Here is a 17,743-nt window from a genome sequence, read left to right on the forward strand (position 1 = left end):
GATTTGGTAGCTTGACTGTGAGGCTTGGATAAAATACAGCTGAGCCTATTTTTTTTGAAGATTTCTTCTGCTGTGACAGCAAGGAAATAGTCTGTTTTTGAGAAAAGTTTTGTATCATAGCCAAATTGCTGGTCACCTTCCTTGTGAAAGACTTTTTTCCTATCATTTATTAGGCATTTCTGTGATGAAGCATTTTCTCCTTAACAGTGATTACTTCTATCATCTCATGTCTTCACAAGCTTTATTGTTAACTCAATCAAAATTAAAATGTGTAACACATTTAGTGTAAATGACCTAAAATGGTAGCTAAGGGAATGTCTTCATCTCTTTTCATCAAAGAAAATACTTGTAAATCAAATGAAGACAGAGAAGCAAACTCAGGAAAGGTCAAATATCTGGACCAGAAGGGACTGCTTTTAAAATGATGCTTTGGGTACATGGCAGCAACGGTGAAAGTGAAATGGCCAGATGAAAACCAAGGCGTGTAAAAGAATGAACAAAAAAAATGGTGTGTGTTCTAGAGCAGCAACATGATTTTATGGAGTAGGATGTATAAGTAAAGATCTGTAAATGTATTTAAGCAGTGAGGCTGGATGCCAGAAGAGGGGAAGGTAAGGGAAAAACTGGAAAGCAGTTAAATGAAGTTTTGGAAGAGAACTGTGGCAATATACTTCCAGCTATATAATGATGATTTGGAAAATAATGAAAATGCAGTGAAAAACTAGGAGCACAGCTGAAAGCTGTGCTGGCAGATTTACAGTATCAGTTTTAGGAAATGTTCTTCAGATGTTTATTCCAGGCCCACCTGGAAAGGTACAGTCAATAGAGATTGAAAAGGCCTTGTGAAAGATGAGATCAGGCTATGTTTCAGCTATTGCTTAAAAATACCTCCCCTTCAGTCCAGCAGAAAGTGGAAGTAATATAAATGTTTGGATTTTCAGAGAACCATGACAGACATATATGACGTAATAGATAAATAATATAATTATATTTAATTTTTTAACAATTAAGAATTTTACAGCTAAGCAGTGAGCTGAACATTAAATTCACCAATTTTTGCATAATAATCCTCATGAACTTTATATAGTAACTACTTCTCTGAAATGTGACCCTTGCAGTCACTAATATGAGATTACCTTTAAATACACTATTTCTCTACCTGTATCCATGACTTCCTCTACATCCCGCTTTCTTCTGAAGAAAGGGGTAAGGATCAGAACATGTGTGATGTGAGCAGAATGACGCCAGTAACCATAGCCAGGTCAAAGTCCAAAGTACTTTGGTCCTGGGAGAATCAAAGTGCAAAGGGACAGTTTAACTGCCTGTCAGCAATAAAACAGGGAGGCAATATCTGGTTACTGTGACCTTGGAGATGGAGTCACACACATAGGTAAGCAGACTGAGAAGCTGGAAGCGTGTGCAAGCAGCTGTGGGGTTGTCAGAATGTTTCTAAGCAGGGTCACCGTGATCCAGACATTGCTGAAAGGTTATTTGGTCTGATATGCAAGGGGACCCTAATTAATAATAATGTCAACAGCTTTAAAAGCTTCACAGCAATCTGCAAATTGCATCAGTGAGAGGTTTGAATTGCATGAGTGAATCCCTGTTTATGTTGAGTATACAGGCATATGCCTGAGGCAAACTGCCTTATAAACAAATGTTAAATTGGATCAGCAGTATTGCCAAAATATTTACTCATTTTCCTTCTGGAGTCAGGTGGTTGAAACATCACTTCCATGTTTTTATGGCACAGAGGTGGCCTGAAAGGAGAAGGTTTAAAACTAAATAAGTTTTGCAGGGCTTTTGCAAGGCATGCCAGGATAGACACAAATTTTATCTAGGATATGATTGATGGATAAGTAGGCACGGAGGGCAGAGCTGACAGTGACTTCCATGTTGATGATTCAGAGTGTGGCTGAGACCTTAAAGACAGAACCTCTCAGTTCCTTGTCAATTTGTTTTTGCCGTAGAAATGCTGTTTGCCAGTTGTGCTTCAGAGGAGAGAACATAATTAGTCTTAAGTATATTCCAAGTGATTAGCATTGTGCTCCATAATTTATAAACTGATACTTGATATTATTCATAATATTGAGTCTTGTCCTCTTGAGAAAGATGCCCTCTCATCTCCAGTTCTGCATCCTCCTCCTTGCTTAAAGGATAAATAGGGAGAGAGGAAGAGTTCCTTTTCTCCCATCTCTCCTTTGATTTAATTAGGATTTTTGCTGTTCTGTCAGATGTTGGAGGAATACATCCTCTAACATCAGAACAATATACAGGACTTCAAATAAAATTGATGTGTGACCCAAGAAGTTGCCTACCTTCTTTTCTGAGGTTTCCATAGCTTAAGCAAAGCAGTGTGAACAAGGAAAAAGATCCTATGACAGATTCTATTTTTACCTCAGAGTTGAGGCAAAAGAGCAGGAAATTTTGGTGTAAAAACTGAGTGAATTATAGAAATGGGCAAGAAATTAAGAGGTAGCTGGCAGAGTTAATGAGAAGGCAAATACTGTTTAAGACCACATTCCATCTGAGTTCCTGATCACTTTCTATCTGTATTCATTCCCTTTTGGCAGACCTTGAAGCTTCTCCGTTGGTGAAAAGCTCATTTCTGAGGAAGCTCTGTTGAGAGCATCTCTGACTGTAGGAATCAAGTTACTTCAAATCCTTTCCTGTTCCCTGAAAACCCCAAATTACTCCACCAAAACACCCAAGATTACTAGCCTTCATCTCAGAGGAAGTGTGTTGATTTAGTTGCTGCTGTGTATAGGTTCAAAGCATAGTTGTTTTTTTTTCTTTATTTAAATTTACATTGTTGAAGTCTTCTAAGTCTATGAAAACATTATAATTTTTTTCCCCTCACCTAAGGCATTGCTCCTAATAAAACTAAGGTAGAATTAAAATGTTTTAAAAGTCTCTGTGTAGACATTGACCTGTCCAACTTAGTTTGTTCATTCAAATTGGCTGGGTAACATTAAAAATTAATGAAAGTACACAACTGACACAAGAAACCTGGCAAGTAACAATAAACCTCATCAGCTTAACATGCAATCATCCTGCTTAAAACCAATAAGCATGCCAAACAGGCAAGACAGGTTGTGTTGAGAATGATTCTAGATTATCTTGTTGTAATGCACTAAAGCTGTAGTTTGACCAGTTTTATTTTAAAACCAATATTACCACAGAAAGGAGGAGTCCCATGCTTGTGGAGTTGCTGTTGGTTTCTACTCAGTGCTGGCTTCTATATCCTTCTCCACCCCCTTTCCCTGATCCTTCCTGCACTGGGATTACTGGGTGACTGTAGGTGAGGGTTTGAGGAGCTGGTACATAAGCGGGGGGGAAGGAGGAGGAAAAGCATCCAGGATTATTTTTCTCCTCAGTGCCTCGATGTTGTTTACCACACTCACCTGTGATGTTTCCAGTGCTACCCTATACTTGAAACTAGGACGGGAAGAGGCAACTTAGAAGTGTTAAACCAGACACACACCTGGAACATGACACCCTTTCCTCCCTGTACATCCCTGTGCTGAATTCATGGGCTTTGTGTCTAGATGAGAATGTTTAGCTGAAATATGCCCTTTGTCCTTGCAGACAGTGGTGTGCAAATAAAACTTGAAAATAGGTATCACTTGCTGCCTTGGAGCTACCAAGGAGCCTTACCTTCAAAACCCATACTCTATTTTCTTCCTGCATCTGCTAATCATGGGTTTAGTTGTTCTTTCTGTAATTCATATCACAGCTAAAGGAGCCTCTTACTGGAAAAGATGAAGTCTCCTGGAATAAAAGTGGATAGGCTGCTATTGTTTAAAACATAGGTAGTTTGTGTGTACCTAAGTCATAATGTTGACTTCAGTTTTAAATTAGAAAGCTGATGAGTCTTAAATTCCTGGAACACAGACCTTCCTAAGCTAATCTCCATAAACATGAATAAATTTGCCATGGGGGTAATTCAGTGTTTTGAGAAATACATGTTTTCTATTTATGAGATGCAGGTACTGATGTAGGAAGAAAGTGGGAACATAATTTCTGTGAATACTACCAGTATGTGTGTGGGAATGCCCAACTGCAAGGAAATTCAAAGGATTGGCAAGCCCTACACTATTGTGACAGCTCCTTTCTAATAGTAACACACATCTAAATAACACTTGAGAGATGGGCTACTTTGAGTACCAAGTTAAAAATGGCCACAGTCCTGCATTTCTGACCAGGGAAAGTCATGCTGAATGAGGTGCTGGTGCTGTGGAGTTGCCAGAGAAATCCTCTTTTTCTTTCTGATGCTCTACTCCCACTACTGACACCCTGGGTGAGGTGATGCTCTGTGCAGGAACCTCTCTGCTCTGCAGGGGTTGGCAGGAATGCTTTCAGTCCCCTGGATATGGAAGCTGGATCATAGTCTATTTTCAGAAGTAAGCACTGAGTGCCTCCAAAATCTGCCCTGTAGATGTAAGCAACAGGTCCTTGTTTAACACATTCTGTGAATAATGACAGCAACCACTGCAGGGGGAAAAAAAGGATGTGGGTGGAATAAAGATGAGTTTCATAGGTATTGGAGTGGGAAACCTTTTCTCTGTGGACAAACAGATGACTTCCTTCACTTGTACTTAGAAGGTAATAGTTGGGTTTTGTTCAACTTCTTAAGCTTTCTGTCATTGTGAGTTGCAAGAAAGGAGCAAAATGCCATTTCACATTTACAAAGTATGCTTATAGGGAGTCATCTCTGTGATAAAGACTGCAGAAATTGGTGTATGGATTGCTTTTGTCATGAAGGATCTCTACATTGCACTACAACAATACTGGTTCTTCAGTCTTTCGTTTCGTATCCTTACCATTTTTTGCTTCTGTCCAATAGGTAAGGCACAGAACTTCAGACCAGGTAATGGCTTTGAAGATGAACACACTGAACAGCAACAGAGCAAACATGCTGAAAGAGGTTCAACTTATGAATAGACTCTCACATCCGAACATCTTAAGGTATACTAGTGTTTTTCTGAATCATATGGAGATAGGTTGTCTTTAGTAGGGCTCTCCTCTTTCCAATTATTATTTAGTTGTTTTTTGTTGTAGGTTTATGTGTTGTGAATATGTTAGGATCAATTGCTAATTTAATAGATAAATGGGTAGAAGTAGAAAAGACTTAAGAGAAAAAAACCCAAACGTGGGCATGATTTTGTTATCTGGAGTTTGAACGAGTAACGAGTAACTTACGTCAGAGAAAAACAAATGCTCACATTTTAAATTTCTGATGAATCAATAACGTGATATGAAGAGTGAAATTTAGCTTCTTTTTGTGAATTTAAGTTATTGCAAATTTAACACTATTCAACTAACTTATGGTTGCTAATCTTAAACAATGCAAAGTGCCATAGCTGTTTTTTATTCTTAGGTCTGCTTCCTAGTTTTTAGGATTTTTTTATTGCAGTATTGCAAGATGGGATAAGAAGGACTGAAGGAGCTGGAGTTGAACTAATCTGATTTGTATGCTCCTGGAAGGAAAAGGGTAGTTCTTGCTTTGCATTAGATTGCTGCGTGCAAATCCAAAATGTTCCCATGTGTATCTTGTTATTTCTTGACCCATTTTGGTCTTGGTTTCTCTTCTATGGTGATGTGACAAGCAATTAACATAATTGGCTGAAGCCATAACATTATGAAATTTAAAGATGTGATGACAGTGCATCAAATGATCAGCTCTCCTAAGCTGCTGTTGCGCACCTGGGATCCATTTCTGATCTCAGCTCTTTTTGAAAAGTTTTGGAGACACTGTGAACTCTGTTACTTAATTTCCTTTTCTTCGCCATTCTTTTACATAGTACAGACACAATACTGATTCCTAAAATCCTTTAGAATGAATTTTTCTGATCTTTGAAATCCTATCTCAATCTTCATCGATTGATTTGTAACAATATTATTCTGTGTGTTTCCTTCAGTGTTTATGAGGACGTGTCAGAAGCATTTGAAATATCTGCAAGGAGTATTCCATTAATTTGTGTCTGTTTTCTATTATTCTTTTTCTTAAAACCTCAAAAACCTGTGAACTTTAAGAATTCTTACTCATAACAAATGACATTGGTTTTATCATAATACATTTATTCAAGTGTTATCATAATCTATCCCTAAATACAATTCCTAGTCTGTTTTCTCTACTCCAAGGTGAGGTGCATTCCAAGCAACAACTCCTTCTGTTTACTGTTGTTCTCTTTTTAAAAAAAATTATATCATCTATCTGGTTATTTAGATTTCAGGATCATTAATTATGTCTTATATATATCCCTTGCATCTTTTCCTTAATTCTCTTTTGTCTAAATCCTTTGATAAGCAGCGTAAAACCCTGAAGACTGATAAAGCTTCTTTTTTAGTAAGTTTTGTGGAAAGAGTAACTTTCCAAAGTACGATTGGCATTGTCAGAATCATCAACTCAGTACACTTAATCAGTTTCTTTATCAATTTTGTGTGGTTGGTAAGTCTTATTTTAAAAAAAAATCTAGCTCTACAGCTCTGTTCAAAACCAAGAATTTAATTTGGGTTAGGATGAGGGAAAGTAGAAAAGAGATGCATTGACAGGCCAAAGGCATTCAGTTGTACCCAAATGTAACCCTGTCCCCTCTTGAATGGAGTTAGAGGTGTTGCTGAGAACAAAAAATTATTGTGCTCAGTCCTGAGTAATTGCTAAAATTTAGGTGTCTTGTGAAGTAAAAGAGATCACATTTGTGATGTACTGGTCCCCTCTGGCCTTAGAGCCTATGAATAATTTGAAGTCAGCAGTATCACACAGATGGTCCTGAAGGAAGAACAATAAGGTATTGATTTATGCATGAAGCAGAAAAGGAATTTCATTTGTTCTTCCAGTTATTACCCAGGATTGTCAGAGAAATCTTTTCCTTTTTGTGCTCAAGTAAGCAGTTATGAGTGAATACATTAGAAATAAATTACTTAAATAGAAATGGTCTGTCTTTGCACAATTTGTTTAGAAGACTAAACTGCATTTGATTTATGAATTGCTTGATTTGAGGCTTCTTCAAAAAATGTAGGCTCTCCAGTAAAAAAACACAGCTTTTTTCTTATCTGCTAGGTAAGTCCCTTTGCTACAGGGAGCAGAGTTATTCCTACAGGAAATGCAAACAAGAAAACAGTATTTAGTTTTAGTTGTTTTCTGTGTAGGACATAACTTGATGGTTTTGTGTGTTAATGATGTGTCATTTAAGTTTTTGTTTAAATTTTACTGCAATGTTTCCAATTTCTTTATGTCTGGGAGAAGATTTTGTCCCTCTTAAATGTTACCTGCCTATGTGTCTGTATATACCTGTATATCAACACACACATGCAAGCCTCTCTATTTAGGTTTCATAAACATATAAATCATGAGTGCTTCTACTAGTCTTGTGAAACAACCTGTTTCTCACTTTAGCAACACATTAAAATAATAATTAATTTATTATTAAAGTGGTGGGAGATTGTGTTGCTTGTTTAACAACATTGTGGTGTCAGATAGGAGCAGCTAGAGTTGTACTGCTGACAGGTTTTTAGGAAAATGTTCTACAGCAACGTGTTCCCACTGAAACATTTTCTGGATTATTTTTTTTTTTTTAATTTTAAGCTTGTATTAGTATTTAAAGGGAACATCCTCTTCATGGAAATTCTAATATATAACTTTTCCAGGGGCTATGAGCTATCTCAGTTTGCTGTGAAATATTTTCTTCACTTAATTTTTTTCCTTTGAAGTTCTTCTGTGTTACTGAGTAAGGTGTTTTGTCACTAGCTTCAAGTTCACTTCTCTGTTGATTAGCCATTGGATTTCCTCCACATGCCTTGAAGGTGTCCTCTGATTTTTACATAATATATCTCTGAGCTTCTTCATCTCCTCTGAGCTCTGGGACTACCTGCTGTTAACTTCTACTGTCAACAAGTTTCCTTCTTTCCTGTTGCTGGCCAGTACGGATAGTAATGGTTTCTTTGGCTGAAATGTTGAGATCATATTGTGCAGTGGTTAATTGAAGCAGGTGAGGGCTGAGAGTTGCTCTGCCATCAAATGGCTTGTAAAATTATGAAACTGGATAAACACTAACTTTACAGCCCCCAAAATCTGCTCTCAAACCATTTCAAGGTGTAGGATAGGAAGTTAATGTTTTAGAAAGCAAATGTCAGGTTCAGAATGGGGCATTTATTTTAGTACACTAAAACTTCGGTTAAGCTGGGGATGCAGTTGTGTTTTTGAACATCCTGATGTGTAATACCTTAAATTTGTTATTGAATCAGTGTTTTTGTCTGAGGGCTCTGCTGTAGTTTATATAGTGAAGTGTTATGGAAGGGAGAAGAGATTCTTCTTCCTCGTAGTGCATTTGGTAGCCCAGAATCATCGTTATCCTTTGGGTAATTAAAAAATCCATCCCTTTGCCAATGCTCTAAAATATATAGCAAGTTTTTACAAGCTGTCAATTCCAATTTGCCCACAGTTAACTTCAAGATATTATTGTGAAGACTTTGGCATTTTTGCTGTTGATTGCACTGATGTGACTGATAAATATGGCTGACTATTAGAAGTGGCTTTTGCTTCTGTGCTGTCCATATCAACTCCTTTTCAGAGTTACAGATGCCTTTTGAGGTTTTTATCCAGACTCTGGTTATTCTTCTGGAGTGTGAGTTTGTCAGTAGTTACTGACTTCCTTCCATTCCTCAGTTCAGTAGAGATTCCCTAAAGGCGTGTCTGTGTTTTTACCTTACTGACGCTTTTGTACATCTTGAGGAGATGGGATTGGGTCAAGGTGTTTGTTTGTCTTGGTGAGTTTCAGTTTTACTTGGTGAAGTATTGGTCTGGGTATTTAGGCTTTAAAAACAACAGGCTTTGTTTGCCATGGAGTGAAAGGCTGACTTTACATCTCCACACTCGTTTCAGTATTTCTGCACTCAAATTCTGCTCTTGGCCAGCTATGTAGATCCATCTTGGTTAGAAGAGAGATGTAAGTGAAAAGCTTAATTTTCACTTACCAAGTCCCCAGTAAATCTACTGTCCCCATGGTAGGATCATAAAGATTCCAGTGGTCAAATATATGTGTACATGTAAGTTTCTAATGTATTTTCCGTGAAGAAAATAAGAGTCTGCCCTCTGTTAGAGGATTTATTTTGGCAAAAAATAGAACTTCTCTTTCAGTCTGTTAAGGATATTTTAGAATAGAAGCTTCCAGCTCTTGTAACTACATAGGCATGATGGTAAAAAATAGGGGATTTGGGATTTTTTTTTGTCTCCCTTCCTCTTGTTTCTTATTTCAGCTAGCAGATGTGATTCTAGAGGCAAGAGTAGGTGTTAACTACAATGTAGTAACTTTTTGTTCAGTTACTGTCTGGTGTTTATAACAAACTATGTATGAGAGCTGCTTATCTTTCTGATTTGCTGGTTTTTCCCCAGGGTCCAGGTTGAGGACATTCTAGGGAGTGGACAGGGCAGAAGCAGATGAATGGTGTTCAAGGAGTGTTTTCTTCTGTTTCTAACATCAACCTCATCTCCTGGTCTCCATCTCACTCCTGCATACAAGTTAAACATGGAGAATTAAAATGCTTTTCTACCTCTGATCTGCATTTCTTCTTTCCTTGGATGTGGGATGTGCTGGTTTTATCACATCTTCCCTCAGACAGATGGTGAGAGGGGGTGTGGAGAAGTGAGCTGAGGTCGGGGTTTGTACCATGTGATGTTTACTGTAGCCAGTTTAGTACAGGTTAGCTGATACATGGCAAGACTGTAATTGCTGAGGTTAGTGAAAACAGGGGTTTGGAGCATTTCTCCACTTCCCTATTAGCTTGTGTCCTATTTAAAGGGCAGTGCTGTTTGAGGGTTGGGTTAGATAAAGTACCATGGTTATGAAAGGTCTGGTGTATGCTTGTAGATGTGTTTTACTATTTTGTTACTTTTCTGAACGCTGATGTGCTGCTGTACTCATGAGTTTTTACCCAAATCAAAATAAGAAAATAGGTCTGGAAAGGACTCAAGAAATCTCCATCTTTGTGTCCTGAGCTTGGGAGACTTCAGGCTATGAGCCTGAGAGACCTGATAGATTTTTTTTTTCCCCCCCCAATATCTTACAGATGTGTTTTTCTCATACAAATGAAGTGGTGTGCTACCAATGATTCTCCATCTCTTGTGCTGTCTCTTAAATTAGTGTATCTTCAATTTTGAGGTAGAATTTCAGCCTTTAATATCACTATTGTTTGCATGAAAAAGTATTTCTTTATTTGATCTGTACCTTAGGGACTTAATTTAAAACATTCTGTACACAGAAAGTCTTAGCTCATGTCTTAAGTGTTCTCATGGGAGCACTTGGAGGTATTGCTGCGTGTTTTGCTGTGAGCATGCAGGCAGATTGACTCATTGATTAAATCCACCTTCTTGTGTGTGCAGCCACACAAATAAGCACACTGTGTGCATATTCCATGAACTCCTTTCAAGGAGAATTTTATTTCATCCCCTTTGAGACAGATCTATCACCCTGGGAACACAATACCATGGATTTTTTTTGTGCGTAGTTTTATCCTTTCAGACCTTCCTTTTTTGTAAAATTGCTTGTGATGGACTTTGTTACAATAGCCAGAAGGGTAGATTTTGTCTTTTAACATCCTTTGTCCTGTACTGAACAGTGCTTTAAAAGGAAAGAAAATTGCTTTTGCTTCTCTTTGGGTAACATGGTTATCAAAAAGGAGTATTTTAGAAATACAGTGTACAAGGTAGCAGAAGAGACGCTGTATGTGTTGTGTATAATATGTTACAGAAGTGATAGATTAAATGTCTTACCTTGTCTAGAATCAAGATGCAAGTATAGAAAACTTCAAATACATTTTTAATCTAGCATGATGCCTAAACCATTAAGGAGGGTCTTAATGCAGGCTTAATATTTTTATTTTCCCTCTTCTTCCTCCAACAGTCAGTGCAATGAAATAAGCATGTGTCTTCTGACCTTTTGTCCCTGTTACTGAGCTTGTACTACAGGCTTTTGCATTGGTGTTTGGTTTGTTTCTTTTGTTTAATGTTATCAAAGTGCTGAATTTCCTCATTACAAGCAGTAAATGTTGGAGAGCATCAATTTCTTTTGTTGAACTGTAGCTGCCCCAAGTTTATCCTCAGAACAGGAATGTGTCCCAGTGAAGTTCTTTTAACTGGAAGCATGTGTTCAGTGTCTGGATATCCACAGAGCCTGTATGATCTGGATATTAGTTTTGCTTGATAAATTAAGGCAAAGATTGCAGACTGAGGCTACAGTATTTAGTCTCCCCTTTTCTGTCCAGGATTTTCTCCCTTGCCATCTGACTGAACTGAAAGTAGTTTTTGTAACTGCTGTGAGGGACCAAGAAATATCCAGACTTCTCTTGGTTTTGTTGAGGAGAACAGGCTTTCCAGATTGATTGTTTATGAAATGAGGTTTCTAACGTGTGTATAGATTGCTGACATTGTTAGAAAGCATTTGGTAGTGGAAGTGTTCTGCACTGTATTTAGTTGGGTGGACTCAAGTATCATCCTATTTGCAGCTTCCAGGAAAACTTTTCCAACCAGATTTTGGAAGTGTTTCAGCTTGCTGATAAGGCCAGATACGGTCTTGAAAATAAACTTCCTTAAATCTGCAAATGGTCTCCTGTTTTGTGGATGATTGGCTTATTGGAGCTCCTTCCAGCTAGAAGTGCTTATAGGAAGTGTAACCTTTGGCTGACAAGACATTCTGCTGCAGTTCACCTACAGGCACATTTTGGCTCAGGAGACAGAGTGTCTGGCCAACAGGAATAATCTCAGCTGTGCTGGACCAGCATGTCAGCTTCCTATCCACACAACTTGGAATCACATCTGGGGCAGTCTCAGAAATTGAAACCATGTTAAATCTTGCTTGGTAATTGTGTTTCCCGGTAGCAGCTGGGTGTATTATCTTTGAGTGAAAAATCCTTTCCAACAATGTTTCGTAGCAGTTCTTGGCTTAACCAAGCAGCTCATTATTGCTTGATAAAACAGCTCAGCAGAAGTTTTCCAGGAACTGGGATTGCTAGAGGTCTGTTCTATCAATCTGTTTTCCAGAGCCTGAAAACTGAGATTCATTCGCACAAAGTTTAAATGGCTTCAGTATGTTGCTTGTAAACTCATTAATTCTGTCTTTATCAGTGTCTTTGGTTTCTCTTTTCCTGGGTAATAGTTTCTAAATAAGTGGGGTTTATAAATGTATCTTTATGTCCAGCTTTTTTTCCATGAGGTCATGATATGGAGCTTTGATTTTTGATTCTTAGTGGAAATCCTAAGCATTTGAGAATTTTTAAACTCTTACTCTTGGTAACTTGATTCAATGTGTCTTTGGTGCCTTAAGCATAGGTTCACAAAGATAATTAATATGTTTCCATTGAGACTTCCTTTGACCAAAACAGGTTGGCAGAAAACATTAAGTTCTACCATTCTTTAAGTGACAGTGATGTTTTTCCTGTTTGGTAAAGATGAAACAAGAAATTAATTTTTTCCAAAATTTTGATCAATTCTTAAATGCATTTGTATTTTGGAATTAAGTCAAATACAATGAATTCTTAATTTGTAACTAGTGTGATGCACCTTTACAAGGAAGAATTGATCTATAGATTAAAACATTATTTTAAATTTTTTAATCTCAGGTTTTTTTGAATGAAAATGTTGCCATAGCAGGTTAACTTTGTGTCATTAATAGGGAAAATAATACTTTGAAAAGTTGTCTTCTAGAGGAAGTAGTATATTGGATTGGTGTGCTTTCCATTTTAGCTTGTGAATAAAGCCATTAACACCATGCCTGATAGCTCTGGAGACTTTCAGAATGCACTAAGAAATAGATTTCTGCTCTATAGAAGTCTTGATTTCTTCATTTTAGGAAGCTTAATTTGTCAATTTCTTTACAAAATTGTTCATATGTTCATTGCTGTATGAAGTGAAATTCAGAAGGAGCAATTTTTTGAATAGATATTTTGAATTTTTTGAATATTTGAAATTTTTGAATGTCTAAAAGAAACTTCTTCCCTTTCCCCTGAGGACCTGATCATGCCCTGAAATTCTACATTAAACAAGAGGAATTGGATTTTCAATGTCTCTCAAATGAAAATTCCCATATTCAGGAGTATTGTTTGAGTGTTTGAGGTGAGAGCAGGAGTAGAAGTTCTAATACAAGTCTTGCTGCTTCTTTGGTTATAAAAACAGATTTCCACAGCTCAGCTTATGCAAAGAACCTTACCTATATTATTTTTCTTTGGCTGCTTGTAATTTACCAGTCAGCTGTTAGACAAGAGAACAGTGAGGATCATTCATTTCTCCAAAAGCAGCTTGGCTGAACTAGTGCTACATATCTTGCATCATTTTGTTTCTAAATTCGGAAGTGTTTCAGCATATAAAAGGTCCTTTTACTTTGAATTGTTGTCCACAAGATTCCTGTCACATTTAATGAGATCATACATGTCTACCTCTTACTTGCAAAATGAGAATTTCTGAACATTATGGAAATGTCAGACAGTTTGTTTCTGCTTGCTGAGACCAAAATCTAAAAGCTAAACCTGAGAATTAGATATTCTATGAAGAACGAATGCTTGAACTATGCAGGGAAGGCTCTAAAGTGTTTAAAATTTCAGCTTTACTGAACTTTCTCATGGGAGATGTTTACTAGTAGTATTAATTTGCATTTTGTCACTTTGAAGTTCAGCTTGTAAGGTGGTAAAAATGAGCTTTCAGTTGTTTATGCAAATTCTGTTGCTTTCCAGACAAACCAAGGGTGGCAATCATTACTATTAACAGCAGAAGTCTGAAAGTTGTGCAGTGTGGGTAACACTTGTGGAATGTGTGTATACTGGATACTATTGAAACTTGCTTTTATCCGAGTGTTGGAAAGAGGAGTTTGGGGAAGGGAAGTGTACATTACATATGTGCCCTCATATTCCTGATTGGTTAAGAATGGGATGGGAAGGAACATCTTTATGCTTAAACAGCAAAATGCAAAGGGAAGTAATTTTCTGTTTATGCAGACCAACAGTGGATTACTTGGCTTAAACTTCCTTAAAATAGGACTCTGAGACTGTTCTTTTCTGCATAAATCATTATATGCTGGCCTTTGCTTATAGTCAAATTAGTAACTTTCCATTTTGAGGTTGAGCTGTCTCTTGTGCTTTCTTGGAACTGCTAATTCAAATTATATTGTAGTGTAGATACATGATTTTGTTTTGTGCTGAGATGTTTAAATAATCAGTGGTGAGGTTTGCCGTGTCTGAGAGGCTGAAATATTTTTCCTCCTTTTTTGGTGTATTCTATATTAGTTTCTTTAAAGAACAAAAAAGAGGGGGGGGAAAAAAGCCCAAACCACTTTTCTTTTCTTGTTTCTTGTAGGTTTATGGGTGTCTGTGTGCATAAAGGACAGCTGCACGCTCTTACTGAGGTAAGACTATTTCATAATGTACATACTGAATATGAAATATTCAGTTCTCTGGACAGATTCTGCAATTGCCACTCACCTTTAGTGAAGTTTCTTTTATGGTGCTTGCTTAATCACTCACTATTTGCTATGCTAAGGAAAGACTGCAGAATCAGTCCTCAGAACTTCATTCGCAGCCCTTGTATGTCTTTTCTCCTCAGAAGCACTTATTGGGGTGAAAAAAAATCACAGTAAGACCATAAAACTTCACTGATAGTGTTCTAAATGAGAGATGTGCATTACCTTTGAGCTGCCACTAAATATTATTTGTTTCAGTGACATTGCATTGTATTTAAGTCTTATTTATACTCCAGTTGTGCATTTCACTAGTGAATCAATAATGTTTCAGCTGGGTCATGTTATTATGTTCAGTCCCTACCACTTTCATATTACAGCTTAATCTGGGTCCCATAAAAAGGAATTATTCCATTGCCCAGGTACCCTGGCCAAGATCTGTGTATCAAATATGAAGCTGAAGTTTCCATTCATATGAGTTCCCACCCAGCTTTATGAGGTAGTTTGTTTAATCCCCCAGGAAAAAGAAGAAGAGAGTATTCTCTTGTTAGGAATAATGTTGCCTGTTTTGAGTCGAAAATCAATAAAGTGATTTTGCTTGTTGTATTAGTTTGGGTACAGACTGAAAGGAAACTCATGGTTTGTAAAGTTAATGTTTCTTATTTACTTGTGTTTTGTAGGAACTGCTCAATTAAAAGATTAACCCTTTCCCACCCTCCCAAAGACAAGTCTGTTATTAATCAGCAATTTAAGCAGGTTACTGGTATGGTGTGCTTGCCAAGAACTGCTGTAGAAGGAGGAGACTGGGGAGCTGTATGCCAATTAGCAGGATATGTGTCACCATCACTTTCTGTAACTTACAGATGCAACTCTGAGGCAAAGATGCACATATGTGGGCAGTGAATTTCTTCACCTTCTGGGGTGACAATTTTGCAGTTCTCATTCTAGCTGCTATTGGAGTGATGCACTCTGGTTCAGTGTCTATATTTCTAGTGGAGCAAAGATAAAGACACTTCCAGAAATTTCAAGATACAGCATGTGTGTGAGCATTTTGCCATGAGAGGGATAGTTTGTTTGATTTATTCTTTCTGCCTTTTTTTTTTTACCCTGCTGTCCCTGTGCTCAGCAGAGGAAACACTTCTAAGATGGCTGATCAAGTTATTCAGGCAGGTTTTGCTAACATTATTGCTGATTTCTTTTGGATATCTGGTCAATTAAAACAGGGAAGTTTTGGGCCATTTCACTCATTAAACATTATCATAGAAGAGGTGGAGCTTTATAATGCTTTATCATACTAAAATTTGAAAGATTCGCTCATTGTGGGGTTTTTTGTTTGGTTGGGGTTTTTTTCCCTTCCTTCACAGCAGTTGCTTACCATTTAAATAACCCTCCCCACCCAAAAAGCCAAGAAAATGAAAACAGCACAGATGCTTCCTCATAGTGAGCTAACTTTGTAGCTGCTGCTTTGTTCAGCTATTTTTGAGTTCTTGGCAAGCAAATAAATCTAAGAAAGACTTCAAAGAATAACTTTTTATAGTTATAATTCAGCATAACAGAAGAGATTCCTGAAGCATCTTGAGACCAAAAAGGAAAGAAGTTTGCTGCAACATTTTGAGAAACAGAATAGCTTTAGTGACATATTATAAAAGTATAATTAGTGATCACTGCTTTTCTTCTGTGGACAAAGGCGAGTCTTTAATGCCTTCAACAGGAAAATCCATGACAGAAATTGATTTTGTAGGGAATCCACACACAATTCTCCCCAGTAACATAGCTATGCTTTGATTTTAGAGAGCTTTTAAAAGTTAAAAACTGTACATGTTTCAAGTGGTAGAATTGTCTTTTCTAGCAGCAGTAGTAGCATTTTTCATCTTTAAGTGTGTATAGAGTAATAGTAGAATTCTGAAGACTTCTGGAGGTTGGAGAAGGTGGCTGAAATGACGAGCTGAAGGAGTTATTAGTAAGACAGACAGGCTGAATCACCAGTTCAAATATAGCCCAGGAGGATAAACAAATTAACCACTGTCTCCTGGCTTTTTTCAGCCTGTGGTCCACAAAGGTGGTCTCCTTGCTTCCAGTGCTCAGCATAATTGACACCAGCCTGGCACTACAAGTGCTCAGAACTTCTGCCAGGGTTTCAGTTCTTCAGAGATGAAACTGTTGATTCAGAGGCCCATTGGTCAATAGGGGTCTGAGTCACTGCGGGGAGAATTCTCTCGCACTTGCCTGTGCTGAACCTGTTCTGTAATGAGTTTAATTATCCCCTCCTGTGTTTTGAGAGTACAGTTGATGATATGCCCAGTGCAAGAGGGATACAGCATCACTTAGAGCTTATGTCTGAGGGCAGCATGATGGGAAATCATGTTTATTTTATATATGTATATGTTTCCATAACAGAAGAAGTTGAGAACTTGTGCCAAATGTTTGGTGACTGGATTTAGACAACTTGTGCTATTAACAGTCAGGGCACCCTCAAATGGTGTTAAAAAACCTTGAGGATTTTGTAAGCCTGTTAAGGGGCTACATTAGGAACATGCAGCACTTTGTTGTTGGGAGGTAGAGTTTGAAGCATTGCAGATTTCTTTTCTTCCATGTTTACAGACACAGGAGGGTTAAACACAGGCCTGGATCATGCAGAGCCGGTTTTTTGCTTGAGGAAGGTGTTGATCCCATGTATGCCTTGGGATTTTCCCTTTTGGCAGCATTTTGTGTTGATTTAATTTTCCTCTCTCAAGTGGCTTTTGTTTTTAAAACTCTTGAGCAAGAGGTAGTTTCTGTTTGTTTTGGTTTGTTTTTTTCAAAATAAGAATGGAATGGTTTAATTATAGACTGCACTAGGACTTTGGCCTTGTTCTGAATCCGCAGTCTTATCAGTTTTGATAATCCAATATTTTTTTCAACTTCTCAAGCCAGAAGCTATGGCATATGCCTCTTCTGAAGTAATTCAATATCCTTAGATTGACAGAACAGCTTAGACTGCCAAAGACCTGTTTTCCTGCAAGCACTAAGTTAAGAAACATTTAAGGAAAGCAAAGTAAATGCTTTAATAGGTGTATCACCCAGATGAGCTGGTAGGCATTAGGCTGCCTCACTAATGTTGAGCTCATGAGCACAGATTTGCCATGCTTGTCTTCTCTAAAACCAGAAACTGGGTATATTCCTTTCTCAGCATCCAGCTCTAATCTGTAGCTGCTGTTTTGTTGCTTTAGCTACAGGAATTTGCAGTGCTTCCTGCTGTACTCACATGCCTTTCCAAACTAATTTTGGCCTTTCCCTCAGGCCTTTCTGTATTTTCCAGCCAC

At 37.7% G+C, this 17,743-nt stretch overlaps 1 protein-coding gene across 1 annotated transcript in view; it reads left to right on the plus strand.

Annotated features, from left to right (window-relative positions):
* The window catches only part of TESK2 (testis associated actin remodelling kinase 2), a 78,522-nt gene that overhangs the window by 20,335 nt on the left and 40,444 nt on the right, over window positions 1-17,743 (plus strand). Inside the window, exons 3-4 of the mRNA XM_083867719.1 lie at window positions 4,847-4,968; window positions 14,342-14,390. Of these exons, the coding sequence (XP_083723845.1) occupies window positions 4,847-4,968; window positions 14,342-14,390 (171 nt within the window). The remainder of the gene's footprint in view (window positions 1-4,846; window positions 4,969-14,341; window positions 14,391-17,743) is intronic.

Source organism: Zosterops lateralis (assembly GCF_965231275.1).
Source record: "Zosterops lateralis genome assembly, chromosome: 9".
NCBI lineage: Eukaryota > Metazoa > Chordata > Aves > Passeriformes > Zosteropidae > Zosterops > Zosterops lateralis.